General features: G+C 41.1%; 1 protein-coding gene and 1 long non-coding RNA gene across 3 annotated transcripts in view; one reads left to right on the top strand and one right to left on the bottom strand.

Moving 5' to 3' along the window:
- osbpl3b (oxysterol binding protein-like 3b) overlaps positions 1 to 15,555 on the top strand; it is a 29,927-nt gene extending 14,372 nt beyond the window's left edge. Inside the window, exons 3-23 of one of the 2 annotated variants that reach the window (XM_028580177.1) lie at positions 696 to 812; positions 1,885 to 1,938; positions 2,299 to 2,412; positions 2,668 to 2,832; positions 2,961 to 3,084; positions 3,895 to 3,998; positions 4,220 to 4,312; positions 4,396 to 4,555; positions 5,300 to 5,430; positions 6,032 to 6,133; positions 7,379 to 7,516; positions 8,149 to 8,242; positions 8,324 to 8,553; positions 9,319 to 9,456; positions 9,568 to 9,631; positions 9,752 to 9,830; positions 11,024 to 11,168; positions 13,019 to 13,163; positions 13,261 to 13,387; positions 14,482 to 14,604; positions 14,715 to 15,555. In XM_028580177.1, the coding sequence (XP_028435978.1) occupies positions 696 to 812; positions 1,885 to 1,938; positions 2,299 to 2,412; positions 2,668 to 2,832; positions 2,961 to 3,084; positions 3,895 to 3,998; positions 4,220 to 4,312; positions 4,396 to 4,555; positions 5,300 to 5,430; positions 6,032 to 6,133; positions 7,379 to 7,516; positions 8,149 to 8,242; positions 8,324 to 8,553; positions 9,319 to 9,456; positions 9,568 to 9,631; positions 9,752 to 9,830; positions 11,024 to 11,168; positions 13,019 to 13,163; positions 13,261 to 13,387; positions 14,482 to 14,604; positions 14,715 to 14,811 (2,544 nt within the window). In that variant the 3' untranslated portion in view covers positions 14,812 to 15,555. The remainder of the gene's footprint in view (positions 1 to 695; positions 813 to 1,884; positions 1,939 to 2,298; positions 2,413 to 2,667; positions 2,833 to 2,960; positions 3,085 to 3,894; positions 3,999 to 4,219; positions 4,313 to 4,395; positions 4,556 to 5,299; positions 5,431 to 6,031; positions 6,134 to 7,378; positions 7,517 to 8,148; positions 8,243 to 8,323; positions 8,554 to 9,318; positions 9,457 to 9,567; positions 9,632 to 9,751; positions 9,831 to 11,023; positions 11,169 to 13,018; positions 13,164 to 13,260; positions 13,388 to 14,481; positions 14,605 to 14,714) is intronic. The other variant, XM_028580178.1, reaches the window with a different exon arrangement.
- Positions 15,556 to 16,353: 798 nt separating this feature from the next.
- Positions 16,354 to 16,862, bottom strand: LOC114556492 (uncharacterized). Its single transcript, XR_003692688.1, has 2 exons — positions 16,685 to 16,862; positions 16,354 to 16,576 (listed from the first exon to the last, which is right to left on the bottom strand). It is a non-coding gene; the product is annotated as an uncharacterized LOC114556492 (long non-coding RNA).
- Positions 16,863 to 17,383: the final 521 nt, after the last annotated feature.

The raw sequence follows: 17,383 nt of genomic DNA, 5'->3' as shown, positions 1-17,383 counted from the left end.
CGAGCGTGGCCACTATGTCAAAATCGCCCCACAGCCCAGCGCTGCACCTGGGGGCCTGTCCTACCTTATTAAATGTCCCTGCCTTTCCTAGCTACACACCCCCAGTTTCTGTTAAACATGTATAACCTCCCAGCCCAAGCCAAGATAACCCTGACGACATCCTCAGGGGTTATTTTTCAGTGATGCAATATTCTCTGTGTCAACAAAGATGTTACAAAACCCTCTGTTTATGCTGCCTTCCTAGAATCCTCACCACTGAAGTACATGACAGAGCTATCTGGATTAGTCTATGATGAAATATCACCTTAATCTCTGTATTTGCAGGGGGATTTGGATTTCAGCGTTCTAATCTCAGTCAGGAAATTATTATTGTGAAGAGTTGAGATTAGACAGGTAAGCTAATTTTGTAAATGGGACCATGAGGTGGAAGTAATGTGTAAAGTTGTGGACACCAAACCTCATAGGGCTGAATTTTCCCTACAGCAAGTCAGTCTTCTCCCACTCCGACAGCTTCCCACTGACTGACTGACACTACCTTGAACACACTATATGGTTTTGACTTAGGCATTGACTCTGTTTTGTCGTTAGTTTTATGTTACCAAAGCTTACTGCAACTTTGATCTGCATGTGTGTGCACAAGAGTGTCTGCAAATGGGTATCTATCATCTCAGAGTTCTAACCATCTGTGCCCACAGGACAGCTGGGAAATAGTGGAGGGTCTGCGTGGAGGCTTCAGCAATGTCCTGGAGCCCCAGAAACAGGAGGGCTACATGTTAAAGAGGAGGAAGTGGCCCATGAAGGGCTGGCATAAGGTATAATCAACCACCTCTGAGGTCCTTAAATGACCCACGTTACCTCGCACTTACTCATCTCTTAGATTGATGGACTGCATGACATATTTACACGTAGAGATGGTCCGATACCATTTTTTGCTTCCCGATACTGATTCCTATACCTGAAATTGCTTATTGGCTGATACCGAGTACCGATCCGATACCAGTGTGTCATATATTTTATTATGTTTTAACAACTGTATACTACTAACCCTGTATGGATGTGATATAATTTCTGTCTTTGTTGTTGGTCTGGCTCAGGTTAAACTCTTTGTGAAACATGAACAAACACAAACAATGAATGCCACAGAACTTTCTTTTACTATCCAGTTTGACAGTCAGTTATAACGGAAAAAGATCATAAATAAACTACTGTACCGTAGATTTTCTTTAGGGCTTTATTACGTGGTATCGGATCGGTGCATAAACTCCCGTACTTCCCGATACCGATACTAGCGTTTTAGGCAGAAGCGGAGCCGATACCGATATTGGAACATCTCTATTTACATGTACTTGACAACTGAACGTCATTTCCATTTCCCAGTTTTACCCAGGATCCTTTTCCAAAAAATCTGCTGAGATGACTCATTTGTGTTTTAAACTAATTGATTTCTCCCTCAGAGGAGTCACATGTGACCTGGGTCAGTGACTGTTTACGCTCTGTCTAAAAGCTTTCACTGGGATGATACTACCTAGCTGCATTAGCTGATGGCATGTAGGTTAATAGAGCTGTATACATTTAGTATTGACTTATAGTCAGAGCATTTAAGGTCTTGGTGCTTTCAACAGAGCACCAAGAGTCACATTAAAAAGAGAGTGGAGGAGAAAGATTGCAAAGTGAGGGAAAGAGTAGTAAAGGCAGACAAGATGCAAGGCAAGAGCCTGGGATGACAAACATTTCACTGCAGAGACATTAACAACATTCATTAACAAAAGGCAGACTCTGTCATCATCATAGAGTCATGACAGTGATTTCAGACTTGCTGTCAGGGATATTTCATATAGTCCTGGCTGCATCTCATTTGCTTATTGTCCTCCCTTCTCCCTACAGAGATATTTCTTCCTGGACAAGGGCATCCTGAAGTATGGCAAGTGCAGTGCAGATGTGAGTACAAAAGCCTGCTGGCTGCATACTATGTGGTTACAGAAGATGACAAAGGACACTTTGTGTGTTGTTGTACTGCTGGCTGTCTTTCCCAGAATATCTATATGTGCCTGTAGACACAAAAGGCCCTCATTCCCTCACAATCTCATTGTCATTGATAGGAATCACACCGTGCACTTTACCTGCCAATCTCACATAATTCTGTATCAGCCATGCAGAGGCTCTGCCTGGCCAGGGCGGCCAGAGCCAATAAAAGCATATAAGGATAATAGTGAATTTTAAAACTGAAAAGCATCCCGTTGCATTTGTATTAAGTCAAGTCCAAAATATTCATAACACTGTGTTGACTTTGCCTTGCAGATTGAGAAAGGGAAACTGCATGGCTGCATTGACGTGGGTCTCTCAGTCATGGCCATTAAGAAGAAAGCCAAGTGCATCGATCTTGATGCTGAGGAAAACATCTATCACCTGAAGGTAAACCACAAGGCTAATGAATATAAAGTATTTTTGTAGTACAGATTTACAGAAAGTGATGTAAAACATGGATTATTCAGATTATTCCCTTTTGATTCCTGGAACAGATGCTAACATTAAAAATACTTTAGAATGACAGAACATGTGTTGTATATGTGGGTCAGGGAGAATTACAGTACTTGTGTGTGTTTTCTCACCTTCACGCCTTTGTCACCTTACTTGTCCTTGAGTTGATTTCTGATATCTGCTCTGCAGATTAAGTCACAGGAGCTGTTTGATGAATGGGTTTCCAAGCTGCGTCACCATCGGCTCTATCGGCAAAATGAGATTGCCATGTATCCTACTGAGAAGTCCTTCTACTATCCCCACTACCCCTCCCCCAACTCTCCGAGCATGGCGGAGACTGCCTCTATCAGAAAGGTATACCAGTGCACACTGTTACTGGAAACGCTGTGGTCTATTTAAGATAGTTATTCACTAAATGCTTTCAGCTCTACTTCTATACAAATTGTTATTGGACTGACCTTTGGGTTTGTTTGCTCTTTCAGTGCATGTCTATACGAAGGCAGTCCACAGTGCATTCTGCAGGAGCCTTCCCTTTAAGCTGCAACAGCCAGGCCAAAGTAGCTGCCTGGCTCCAGTCGTCTGACGACATGGACAAGTGCTCCAAAGGTGAGGCAGTAGAACTGACTCTCGTGATTTCTCAAAGTTTCTCCACACTCAGTAGTATTCTAAAGCACTTCTTAATACCATTTTATGTGACTTCCCTCCTGCCTCTTGTTTTCTAAGCAAGATGATAAAATGTAAAGATCTGATTTGGCTAAGAGAGCTAAGAACCATTGGTTACATTTTATTGTTATTTCCATCCACTTATTTAGTGTGCCTGAAAGTTTGTGATCTATTTAGAGCCTCCTATTACAGTACAGTTGCCATTGAGATTAAAAGAGGCAGGTGATCTAACGTTGAGAGTCCAACTTTTTAATTTGTCAAATGCTTCAGTTAATACTAAAACATCTGTCTGCCTGTTGTCTTATTTGCAAGTAAGATAGGGCTGGCATGGTGTTGTTGTTTATAAAGAAAGAAAGCTGTTGATTATATAAAAACGGTAGGTCTCAGTTTTCATTGTGTCACATGTGTCAACACCTGCTACTTAGTGAGAAGTTTTGCTTTTCTAAACTAGAAACTTGGAAACTGTACACAATAATCCACTTTTTTAAGTGAGTTACTTGTGTGTGCTGTCCTTTGTCCCTATGAACATGAATGAAGTCTTGGGTGTCACTGACACCATGGATCGTAGGTTAGGGAACAGCCATTTGTACAGCCATTTGAACAGTCTGTACATGGAGAAGTTCTTACTGGCCAAACCAGCACATGCAAGTGTTTCTGCGCTGCTCCTTTCTGATTCCTTTTCTCTTTCTTTTACTCTCTTCCCGCTTCTTAACCTTCTTATCTCAATGCTGATCTTTTTCCTCCTCTCAACAGACTTGTCAGTCTGTGAGGGCTACCTGCTCGACCTCAACCACCTGCTTCAGAGTATGGAAGTCCTGCACCGTACCTATTCTGCTCCATCTATCCAAGCACTGCAGGTCAGCACTTTATTCCTGATTCATTTCACTTTTACATGCAGAGTCATGCTGAATCACATCCAAAATACTAGATGACTACAATTATTATGCAATGTAACTTGTCTTAATTCGTCTTTTATCATTTCTCTCCACCAATAGTTTTTGTTGCCCTCAAGTCATTTGCTACTAAATATAGAATACTCTCTGTCTCGACCATCAGTATCTTCCTTTATGTTCACTAGGCAGCTACATTTGACAGCCCCAAGAAGGAAAAGAGACTACCAAAGAAATGGCGCTGTAAAAACTACAACAAAGATGTCAAAACAACTCTGCAGGTAAATATCGTGACAGTGTGATCATATTTTATATTTTTTAGAATTAGTCCCTCCAAACTCTACTTCTCCTGCTCCCATTGTAGGTACCCAGCTGCATCTCCTCTGGCTCTATCCGGCTGCACGCTTCTAACCCTAACCTCTCCACCGCTGCACTCGCCAATGATAAGGCTGACACTGAATCCCTGGATTCCACTTTTGACGTGGCCAAGCTTCAAGAGGACTTTTGCCGCGTTGCCACCAACTGTGAGTAAAATATTATGAGCTGATATTTTTACAAACTGAGAAAAACTCCACAAGTGCACATAAATCCATCTGCCTGCTGTCTTATTTGCATCTAAGACAGGACTGGCATGGCGTTGTTGTTTATAACAAATTAATGTGACAATGGTGCAGCCATAGCAGCTGTTGATTACTGAAAAACTGTTTACATTCATTAGAAGTCTGGTGATGTGCCCTGTCAGTATGTCCACTAGCCGTTGCTTAGTGAGTACTTTACATTTTCTAAACCACAAAGCTTGGCGAATAGGGAGTCCTAATTAGTTTTCTGCTACTTCTCGTTGAAAACTTATATTCAGACAACTGATGCTTAACATCATGGCATAATGAGAATGATTTATGTTTTACATAATGGCGTTACAATTCCCACTTTTTCTGTAAAATGGGTTTAAAGTTTGCCCCAGGGAACAGCTGTCGATTCTGCTGGCAAATTTATGAAGCTAAGGATGTGTGATGAGCTTTATCGAATGAAGTGATTGCATTAATATTGCCAGCGCTTTTCAACAACTTAGCTTCCCACGCACCTATTGTGAAGTGTGGTAAAATGTACATTTTACACTTAACATTGTAGATGTACACACACACAGATTGTGATTTCATAGGAGATTTCACACTCATTCCATTTTATTAGAACCGTGGTGTGATAGACTGTATCCACTGTGACTGGATCTGCATTGCACTGAAATAAATGCAAATTCTTTTTTTCTGCAGTGCATGCAACCATGAAGACAGCCATGAGTTCACTAACATCTGAGAGAGAGAGATTAAAACAATGCTTGGACCACGAAACAATTCCCCCTACATCACCGCAGGTTGTCGGTTTGAAGAACACGCTGGCAACAGTACGTAAAATAACACAAACTCACACAGACAGTTATCAGTCAGGAAAAATAAATTAGGTATTCCACTTTCTTTTAGACTGTTACACTCCCCTCAGATGCCGTGTCCTCCCACACCACTTGTCAGGCGTGACACATTGTCAAGCCTCTTAGAGGGATTACTAGCTGCGGTGTGATGTCTGCCCACCTGAACATGACCATGTTCAACAGTCATGTTTCCTGTGGCTGCTGCCTCCCACCCACAGGCCTTTATTTTCTACTTTGATAGTTACACACACTCATTGTCATGCTGACTAGTACTAGGACCAGTAGAACCTCTGCGCTCTCTATGCCAACATGTTTCTTTGACTTTAAATACCCTGATGGGTGTTTGCTTCTACCTACCTCCACCTCAAATAGAGTCAGTAATGGGTGAGTAATATAGTTTGGACTCCTGTGGCTTCCTGTCTGATATTATCGCACATATAGGTCTCTATAGAAAAGATAAATAGGATGTGTTGATGAGCGGTTTAAGTAGTAAGGGATTCATTTCAGCTTTCAGTATTAAAGGCTTTAGTGGTTTGGTGTGTGCTATAAACAATGTTTATGCTGGTTATGTTTTCAGGCTTTAGCCCAGAACTCTGAGCTGAGAGAGCGCCTGTGCAAGATACACGCAGAGTCCCACATCGTAGAGCCCACACTAATAAATCTCACTGCCCCTGTGCAGGTGGGTGCAGGAATGCAGTGACTCTACTCTACACCCCCCCTTCCCCCCTCCCTCCCCCCGCGCCCTCCCCAAACACCCATCATGATGATTATTATTATCTCCGTCTTTATTTTCATCCCACACAGTCTTGACTTTGCCACAGAATAAATGAGCTGTACTTTCCATCTAATCCACATTCAACAAATGTTGCTTTCCTCCTCACCCCCTCACTAGACTCACTTTCTTTTATAATGACAGTGACTATAGAAAAACAATTCTTCACTTTAAACTTTTCAGGGAACACAGCCCGGATGATGAGTTATTAGTAATGAAATTAGTTAAATTTTCATTATTTGCTATGAGAAAGTGCTTCCTCTCAGCCCCGGTGTTGTGTCTCACGATCACATGGCTCAGGGGAAGACTACCTGTCACATTATCGTCTCCTGCAGTAAAGGAAGCTCTTTGCTCTCTTAAGCAGATTTGCTGACCAGAGAGTGTGAGCTGATCTACTTAATTGTGTCCCTGGAAATTTGTTTGAACACACGGTGCAAAACTAATGTGCCTCCTCTGAGATTATCTCCAGGCTAATTAATCAGCTTCAGCAATAACAAAGGATGGAGGGGTGTGATCACTTCCATGTGTGGCTCTGTGGAAAGCACTTATTGTTTGTAATTGGTTACATGTTTTAAATTGTTTTCAGAAGAATTATATGAATGCTATGAATCCATTTTGAATGTGCATCTTGTTCAATGTCCACCTCTTGTCAGACAGAAGAGTTGGTGTGTACACCTGTTGCACACTTGCACTTTTGACTGTCTCTTGATAATTAATACAGGAATACATTGTTATACAGTCTCTAGAAATAGGTTTGATTAGTACAATATATTCTCAATATGTTGTTTCATTGGTCCTACCTTTATACAAATTTTAATTCTGAAGAAGTATGGCCAGTTTATGGTTGTTAAACACTCAAACAATGGCACATTAACGTGTTGCTGTGTATTAAAAAAAGAAAGAGACTCTTTGCACTTTTTTACATAATGTTTCAATTCAGTTGTCGCTAAATGTCTATAAGCTTCCATGAAACTGAATAGATGACTGTCTTTCAATATATTGCATATCGGATGTGTGTTGTGATACTCTCATTATCCACACATTGTGATTGTATTATATTCTGAATTACCCTCTGATTGCCGCCCCTTCTGGCTATGATGATGTTGCCATTTTCCTGTTTTTAATTATAGCTATGAACACTGTGTCTCCTAGAAACAGGACTGTGTTGATGAATCCCGTCCCCTCATGCACCAAGTGTCCAATGAGAGCAGAGCTTCAATCACAGAGTCTTTGTCCGAGTTCTTTGATGCACAGGAAGTTCTGCTGTCCGCTAGTTCCTCTGAAAATGAGGTGAGAGCTAAACTGTTACAATTAGCAGTTGTACTGATGTGTCTTACTCAGAATCAGCCAGTGGCATAAACTGACATTTAGGGCTGCAAAATTGAATTATATTTATTGTTAATGTTATGTAATTTGTCTTGTTAGCTTCAAATTGAAAAAAAGAGCTGCATGATAAAATGGAGTAAAAAATTAACAAAGACAGAAATTACCAGATGTTCTAAATGGATTTATTATCATCCAACATTTCATCAATTCTCTCTGCAAAATGTGTTTAACTTTTAAGCACATTATGGCAATTCAGGGCTGTTCAATTGCAAAGAAAAAAACATGCCTTTAACCTAGCATCGCTTTCTAGCAAAGTTTTTATCACTTCAGTTTCATTTTTCTTCAGTGTTCATGCAGCTTGATCCGATAGCAGCTGGAGTGGAAGCAATGAGAAAATGGCAGTTAATTACTTTAATCTAAAAATACAGCAAGTCGGGATGCAAATTAGTCACCAGGTCCGAAGGGACCATTCATTTCTAATACAGGATATTTTCTGCTGATGTGAAAGGATGTTGAAAGAGATTTGCCCATTCCCTTTCTGCAGGTGGTATTAAAAATGTATATATTAACTAAATTGAGGATGTTTTTTTTTTTAGGTATCAGAGGATGACTCTTATATTAGTGACATTAGTGACAACATTTCCATGGACAACTTCAGCAACGAGACAGAAACTGAGAGACCAAACTCAGGTAAATGTGAGAGAGAGCTATAGGACATAAACTGTGTGCTAGATTCAATAAATCTTGACCTCTTACACCATCTGTTGCCAGGCTCTGTCCTTTGTCAGCGCAGATCATGCCTGCCCTCGCCCAGCCCCAACAACAGCACCATCAGCTTGTGGAACATTCTCAGAAACAACATAGGCAAAGACCTTTCCAAAGTGGCGATGCCTGTGCAACTTAATGAGCCACTCAACACCCTGCAGAGACTGTGTGAGGAGCTGGAGTACAGTGAGCTGCTCGACAAGGCTGCTAACACACAGGACCCTTTTGAACGTATGGTGAGATTGCAAATTCACTGTTTGCTGTTTGAGTGTGTATGCAGAGTATTTTTTGCTCAGATAACATGTTCCCTTTTAGCACATAATGGGCCTCCTCTGACAGAACTTCAAGCGCAATTGTAAGAGCCAGGAATAAGCCCTTCCTTTTTGCTGGCTGTTATTCCTCTCGACCAGGGACTCTAGCTGACCGCTGACAGAGGTATTGTCCAGTGCTAGAGCGTGTGCCAGCCCTGCTTATTACACATTATGTGGGAGAAACCCTAATCTCTGCCGGCAGATTTCCAGCAGGAAGATTTCTGCCTCTTTCAGTGTTTCACTTTTGTTCACATTTGCATTGACTGACTTTGGAGTGATGGAGTTCGTTGGTTGAATTTTGTTCACTGTTGTGTGGGAGGTGTAGAGATACATCCTGTGGAGTTGCCTAGTTATAAAGGACAAATGTGCCATATACAGTATATAAATAGGAAATGAATAGCAGCTGAAGTCGGTGTCAGCTCCAATCTTTGGCCTCACATTATGATGTTGAAGTAATTATCAGTGCTCTCTTGGCTCAGTGCAACTACTGGAGGAGAATTCAGACAGTTACTCTGCTCGTTACAGCATGTAGATAAATGAACTAATAATATACGGTACTTTAAAATAATGATACAGCTCAGTTAGTTTAATGTGCTGATGTCTTTTTCGACCACAGTCGAGGTGACTCATTATTCTGTAATAAAAATGATAAATTAAGCACTACTAACTGGATTGTTTATCTTTGTGCAGGTATACGTAGCTACGTTTGTTGTATCAGGCTATGCATCCAGCTACTACAGAACTGGGGGAAAGCCTTTCAACCCTGTCCTGGGGGAGACATACGAATGTGACCGGCCAGATAAAGGCTTGCGATTTGTTGCAGAGCAGGTATGCATGAATCCCAATTTGGGTGCTATTAACAATCCCAGTATTCCAATAATATATTCATTGAAGCATTTATTGAATCAATTTACCAACCCAGTTGTTTCACATTGCCAGGTCAGTCATCACCCACCGATCTCAGCTTGCCACGCAGAGTCTAAAAACTTCCTCTTCTGGCAAGGTAGTGGAAGATAGAAATCAGTCTAATCCATTGTCAGTGTCTTTAAAGATTGCAGTAGTAGCTGTTCATCCACAATAAATGTTAATGTGTACATTTGCTATTTTCTGATTGATTTTGTAGATGTGAGGTGTAAGAACAAGTTCTGGGGGAAGTCAATGGAGATTGTTCCTGTTGGTACCACTCATGTAACTCTGCCGGGGTCAGTCTCTTCTGCATCATGTACTATAGGACTGGACAGATACACACATACACACTGACTTGACAAACCACTGGCCGTGTCAAATAAGAAGCAATGTCAACAGGTGTCAAGTTAAAGGTGCTGTAGGTAGGATTGCGAAGATCCAGGACTTAGCCAAAAAATTTGCACATCGACAACTTCTCAGTCCCTCCCCCCTTTCTGCTAAAGCCCAAAATGGTCTCCTAAGCCCCTCCCCCCACAAGGGAGAATGAATGTGTGTGCATGAGCAGTGATTGACACGCAGTTAGACACTCCCCCTGGCCCCGATTGGTACATCTGAACAGGGAGCGGTGGATTTTTGCAAATCGCACTACAGGCTGTATGTGGCGCTTTTTTTACCTGCTTCATATAGTTCTACTCGAACATAGGGTCGGTTTCAACAAATATGACAGAAAGTTGGTTTTATAAGTCTTACCTACTGCACCTTTAAAGGAACACGCCGACTTATTGGGAATTTAGCTTATTCACCATAACCCCCAGAGTAAGACAAGTCCATACATACCCTTCTCATCTCCGTGCGTGCTGTAACGCTGTCTGACGGCTCCAGCAGCATCAGCCCATCACAGAACATGCAGGTGACTGGTTCCAGTAATCCTACTGCTGCGAATAAGTGACAAAATAACACCAACATGTTCCTATTTACATGTTGTGATTTGTAGAGTCACAGTGTTTTCAAAAAACAACGTAACATGAGACACAGCCATCTTCTAACCGTAAAAAAAAAACGGGAACTATATTCTCAGGCGGAAGAATATAGTACTTTGTGCGGAGTGATATGCTCGCAGCAAGCCTGTCTGAGAATATAGTTCCCGGTTTGTTTACGGATAGAAGATGGCTGTGTCTCATGTTACGTTGTTTTGTGTACATGCTGTGACTCTACAAATCACAACATGTAAATAAAAAACATGTTGGCGTTATTTTGTCACTTTTGTCACAATTGGGAGCAGTAGGCTAGTTGGAACCAGTTACCTGCAGGATCTGTGCTAGGCTAAGCTAATGCTGGAGCCGTCAGACAGCGTTACAGCACGTACGGAGATGAGAAGGGTATGTATCGACTTGTCTTACTCTGGGGGTTATGGTGAATAAGCTAAATTCCCAATAAGTCGCCGTGTTCCTTTAAAAGAAATGTTGTTTTTATTAACATTTTTTTCTAGATTTGGAGACCACTATGAGTGGAACAAGGTGACGTCCTGCATCCACAACATTCTCAGTGGACAACGCTGGATTGAGCACTATGGGGAGATCTCCATCAGAAATTCCAGCAGTGATATTTGTCAGTGCAAGATCACTTTTGTTAAGGTGAGGCAAACATGAAAAAGGTAAAGTTATATTTAGTAGCTGTATGCAGGGCTGCACCCACCCTAATGGCCCCCATTACCACCTTCAACAACTTTTTCTGATGGAATGCTCTTTGAGGGCTTTATTATGAAAATTGTGGCCCTTCAAACAGTGACCATTATGCCAACAGGGAGTGCTATGCGCTTTAGCTACACAATACTTCCATTTACATTTCTCATGACAAATGTATTCTTTATTTTGTAAACAATTTTTTGCCCGTTGAAAATGTTTGGAACGGGCAATTGCTTAGCCTGTGGTATTGCTGCTTGGAGAATTCTTCAAAACCAAATTGTACCCCAAAATTAAAGAAGGACCCCAAACCACTTAATATGTACCTCCACTGTATAGCCTACTACTGACTTACAGTGTAGGCTATGTCTATATCAGAGGAAGACATTGTACTACTGTATGTACCTGACAGAGAACGGGACAGATTCAGAATGTAATCACAAAATATCACAATGAAAATGTTGAGTAATCAGACATTGACATTACCGTCATGGACTCATGGCAGTGTGCTATCCATCCGGCCCGTTATGAGAGCTAATCAGCACATATCTGTGTTCATCAACCAACAGAACCGGACTGTGTGCGTGCGCACACTCAGAGAAAGAGAGAAAGAGAGAGAGAGAGAAAGAAAGAGAGAGCGACATCTCGTGTCGTATGATCATTAACGAATTTAACACTTCAGCAGAGGTGTTCATTTCCATACAGGTTTAGTGGCGTGACGGTTAACGGTGAAGTAGGGATTTGGTATTTTGGCAACGGTAATGTTATTAGTGTTGTAAGTTAGCAGTAGACTTAATTAACCCGACCCAGGGTGAGTCTGATGAAAACTGATGTGTCTGCCCGGTTCAACTCTGAGATTTTCTCGCATTGCACAGTGCTGTGAAGGAATAATCTCAGAGATTACATTATGTTCTGCCAGCTCACAGTAACTTAATACAATAGCAGGAAAAGAGTCCCCCCCCCACTGGCACTGCAGACAGACAGACAGACAGACAGACGCTCCTGCAATTTATATATATATATATATATATATATATATATATATATATATATATATATATGACACTCTAGGCTGAATTATGCTTCTCTGCAAGGTACTGCAATGCAAGACATTATTTGCATATGTATATTTATTTGTATAGCATCTTTCAAACACAAATGCTGTAAAAGGTCTCTTCCAGTCAAATATATCCAATACTGTAAAACATAGTGATAAATAAGGCACAAAATGTAAGTATAATCCAGGTCCTTCATACTGTAGCGCTCTCTTTCTTTCCTCTCTCTCTCTCTCTCTCATTCCCCGTATGTTTGTGTTGGTTGACATCCCTTGGTGAACACCAGGGGGTTTGATCAAAATAGCCTACAAGCATTAAAGAAAGCATTTTTCCATATATATAAGTCCCATGTAATCCCCAGTAAATGCTGTAGTCCCTTCATTAGTCCATAAACCTTCTACACAGATGCTCTTTACCTGCATGCCACCAAGAACCCCTCGATGTTTTTTAGTGTTTGAAGTATGGAAGTCTTTACTGTGAGGAGAAGGTTAATTGCTTTAGTGTGTGTCCATTTGAAATAAAAAAAATCCTGAAGCTGTGCAGGGTAGCAGGTCCAGACATGTCAGAACTTATTATTACTCATCTTCCATTAAACACACCAGCCCAGCAACACAGCTGAGGCTTGGGATGGTTTAACCAACAGCAACATCTGCTGACTACAAGAGGACGTGATCACAATACCTGCATTGTCTATTCATGCTCCCTTATAATACTATGTTCTTCCCCCACTGCAAATTATTTTCGCAGGCCAAATACTGGAATTCAAGTGTGAATGAGGTGGAGGGAGCTATCACAGATAATAAAGGGAAGGTCATCCACAAACTCTTTGGAAAGTGGCAGGAAGCAGTTTTCTGTGGAGACCCACCCTCAGCCACATGCATCTGGAGAGCAAGTATGACATCTTTCATAAGAATGCACTGAACGCCTTGTTATGCATATCTCCTTACGACAGTATCTGATGCAGTGGATGTTATTTATTTGCATTGTAGATGCAATGCCAGTAGACCTTCAGCAGTACTATGGTTTCACAAAGTTTGCTATTGAACTGAACGAGCTGGACCCATCCCTGAAACTGCTGCTACCACCCACAGACACTAGACTGCGTGTGGACCAAAGGTACATTCATGCACGTTATTGATGACTTTTAATAATCTTGATAATAAATCAATTTAATAAATAATGATTTATTAAACGTATTGTAGATGAGTAACACTATTTTTTAATTGGGGTAAAAGATTTCGAAAAACCTGGTTAAAATAGTTATATTTCCGCCAGAGAATCATCATCTGACATCTGATTTTTTTTAAACAGTGCTATGTCAGTGAATATATAAGCACCTATTATTATCTGACATCATGGATCTCAATCATATCCTCTTGACACACTGTTTTGAAAAATGTCCACCCAACCCTATGGTCAAAATAGTACAAAGATAGACACATCGATACTCATGTTACGAATAATAAGTAACTGCAGAGACTTTCAGATTAATCAAACTAATTTTAGCTCACATTTTTAAGGTTTAAAATTCTGTAAACACTTCTGCAAGAGCCACAGAAAGAAGAAGCATTTTTCCATCAAATTTAAAAAGTGGCACTGCTTTTAGTCCTTCAGTAGTCTATATCCACGACGTTCAGCATTGCTCCATTGCCGCCGGAAATTCTGCTTTTTTTGGCTAGATGTCCCATTACCTTAGGCTTTCTTTGTGTTGGAATTTTAAACTCTGGTCGATTTATGAGGACTATGGTTAACTGCTCCTCAGATCTCTGTAGGGTAAAACAGCTAGCTAGACTATCTGAGTTTTCTGTTTAACGACTAAAACAACCTTTGAACGTACACATGTTCCACCAAAACAATATCCTTCCCGAGGCTATTTTGCAGAGGCACCTTGGCTCCGCTCGGCCTTAGCACCGCCCAAGACGATTGTGATTGGTTTAAAGAAATGCCAATAAACCTGAGCACGTTTTTCTCCCATCCTGGAATGCTCTGTGGACTAGCCAGACCCTCCTTCGCAGCGCTGTGAAGGAATGTCTGGCAAAGCGAGACTAGTCCTTTAGTATCCTAAATTATGTATTTTCTTGTCTCTCCATAATTAGGTTATCTTTCTGTAAGGATGCAAAACCAAAGAACATGAGTGAAGATTAAATTGGAATATTACAGATTAATGTTTTACCATGTTTGCATAATTAATGTGTCTGTCCTGCTGGCAGACTGCTGGAGGAGGGGAACTTGGAGGCTGCAGAGGAGCAGAAGCAGAGGATTGAACAGCTGCAGAGAGAGAGACGGAGAGTCCTGGAGGACAACAACGCAACACATCAACCTAAATTCTTCAGGTAGCCTAAATATCCAGACCTATTTGTTTTTCACGAAGAAAGTAATTTATGTAAAAGTGAGCATGTCTGTTCTTAATGCTAAATACTTAATACTTACTTACCTACTACAGGAGGTCAAAGGATGATACCTGGGTGAGCAACAACACATACTGGGAGCTGAGGAAGGACCCTGGCTTCGTCCAAATAGATTTCCCTACGCTGTGGTGACCCCTGAACTGCAGAACTCACACATTTCGACCTGCACATGCTCTACTGTGATCCAGGCTGGGTTCTGGTGATATCCCAGCCTTACCATCCACATTCAGTGCAGTTCATCAAAGTTAATGCCTTAATAGCAAATGCTTATGTAAGTTGTGAAAAAATGTTTATGCAAACATATTATATGAATGTTGATACATTTAGGCAAATTTTGCCCATGTTTTCACCTGGATATGTTACACTGTATCACCAAAACTGAGAAAATGAAAACTACTTGGTATAAAGGATGACAAATCCTTTTCATAACTTGTCCACACTAGCTTAAAATGTATTGAACAAACGGGTCACTTTAGCTGTCGTCTTATCATGGACATTCTCTACCTCTGAGATCATCTAGCCTTGATATGCCATTGATGAAGTGTACATATCCGTTATTTATTCTCCACCTGCCTGATGCCTTACTCGTACTCATATTGTTTAATTTATTTTTGTTGCATCTCTGAGATCTTTTATTTTAAATGTATGTTTTGTAAGGACCAAACTAGAAACGATCTTTAAATCCTTACTCAGCTTTTCTTTCTGTCTCATAAAAGTAATTACTGCTTTTTGCTATGACTGTGTGAATGATTGTGCAACTATGAGCAGCAGTAGCAACCATTTTTCACTCTATCAATTGCACCATGGACCCTGGGCTTTAGGACCAAAAGTGTCCAAAACTATGCTCCATGAGCTCAAATAAAATTCTGATGCTTTCTTTTTGTGGAGTCATTTGTGACGGTTAGTTTGAAACACTGAAAGGTATGAACCAGACCGTTATCATAATCTCCGCTTAACTGAGATGCTGTCGTAAATGTCAGTTAAATTTCGAAACAGGAAAAGAGAAAACTTCACATCCCCAGAGGAGGAAGTTCATTTTGTGCCTTCAAAGCAACATCATTCTTATTTTCAGTGCTATCATGTTATTGTGAGCAATAGGAACATCCCATGAAAGTTAAGTTTAGTTAGCTCTGGTACTTTTGGAGGCCACAAAAGGCTATTTCTGTCAAATGATATAGTTTTTCCTCAGGGATGCAGGTTTTGTGCTCCTCCCACCATGGTAATAATATGGGTTGGCCTCAGATAGTGTAGCTCACAATGTGCAGTTTTTATTGTGGCTGTGTCACACAGATGCTGGAACTGTTTACTGCCTCGAGCCACTTTGAAAATTGATTAAATGTTGGCACACAGGCAGCTAACTCAGTTAATTTCACAGCTTTGTGATCTAGCCACTTTACTGTGGTGTAGGTGACTTATTGTCTATATTTTTTGCTATACTGTTACCAAAATCCAAGGTTAATGAACCAATAATGGAGCCCTGAAACAAGTATAGGTTATCAAGTTAAAAATATACAGGTATATCTGAATACATAAATAAATAATAAATAAAGTAATAATAATAGATTTTATTTGTAACTTTACATTTGGAGCAAATCTCAAAGTGCTACAGTTAAGATCACAATGTTAGGCTCCAGTCCGACCCGGAACTGAGAAACAGGCACACGAACACAGATGAGCAGTTTAGTGTGTTTATTAGAAACGATGTTTGATAGTGGAGGAGGGAGATGGCCAGGATAGCTGCTCCAGGTAGGGTCAAAGCCGGAGATCAGAAGGCGGGTGTGGCCAGGCAGCGAAGATGACGGCTGGGTGGAATGGCTGGTTGAGAGCGGAGTGGCGAGGTGAATAGGCAGCGAGGAGGCAGATGAAAGCTGGTGAGCAGCGGGTCCAGAGGCAGAATCTGAGCAGAGAAGGAATGCGTGAGCCAGAGCATAAATGAGGCAACAACCAAACTGGAAACAGAGAAAACAGGGATAAGTCTCTCAAGCACAGAGTAGAGCCACGTTACCACAAGAATGGTTGCAACGAACTGGCGCTGAAGAGGTGAACAGCCCGGGTTGATAACTGTTGGTTGATTACTGGAATGATCTGCAGCTGGCTAGAGCAGAGCAGGTGAGAGTGGCCACGCCCCTTAACCTAGATCCTCTTGAGTGACATGGAAGCGGGTGGAGACCTGGTGGAGACAGACAGACAACACACACACAAGGGAAAGGGGAACAGGAAAACAGGCAGGGACAGGGAGACAGACACTGATCCACAACACACAAAAGCATGGTAAAAACATCAATATAAAATACAAATAGACAGTGCAAAGACTTGCAGGGTTAGTTAAAATTCATAAGTTCTGATAAAAAGAAATGTTTTTAGTGCTTTTTTAACTCAATAGTCTCAATAGTTTGAGGTGCCCTCAGATGGTCGGGGAGGGCATTCCAAATCTGAGGAGCAGCAGAACAGAACAATTAGCCCGATCACCCATGTGATGAACCATGTTACATTAATTTTATCTAATAGAAGGCTACAAAGGTGTTAGTCAAAAGAGAAGGAACAAGATGCTGATGATTTTGCCATCAGAGTGTACACAATGCAACATACAAAATGAATGTGGTGAATAGTTTATTCCTATAGGTGGCAACAAATAGCCATCAATGGTGCAGATACAGTACAAAGACCTCCGTGAACTTGGCAGTGCTAGATGATTTGGACTGAG

This window comes from Perca flavescens, chromosome 6, assembly GCF_004354835.1.
Source record: "Perca flavescens isolate YP-PL-M2 chromosome 6, PFLA_1.0, whole genome shotgun sequence".
In the NCBI taxonomy this organism is placed as follows: domain Eukaryota; kingdom Metazoa; phylum Chordata; class Actinopteri; order Perciformes; family Percidae; genus Perca; species Perca flavescens.
Note: the sequence above shows the minus strand (reverse complement) of the source record. Positions and strands in the feature narration are given on the sequence as shown.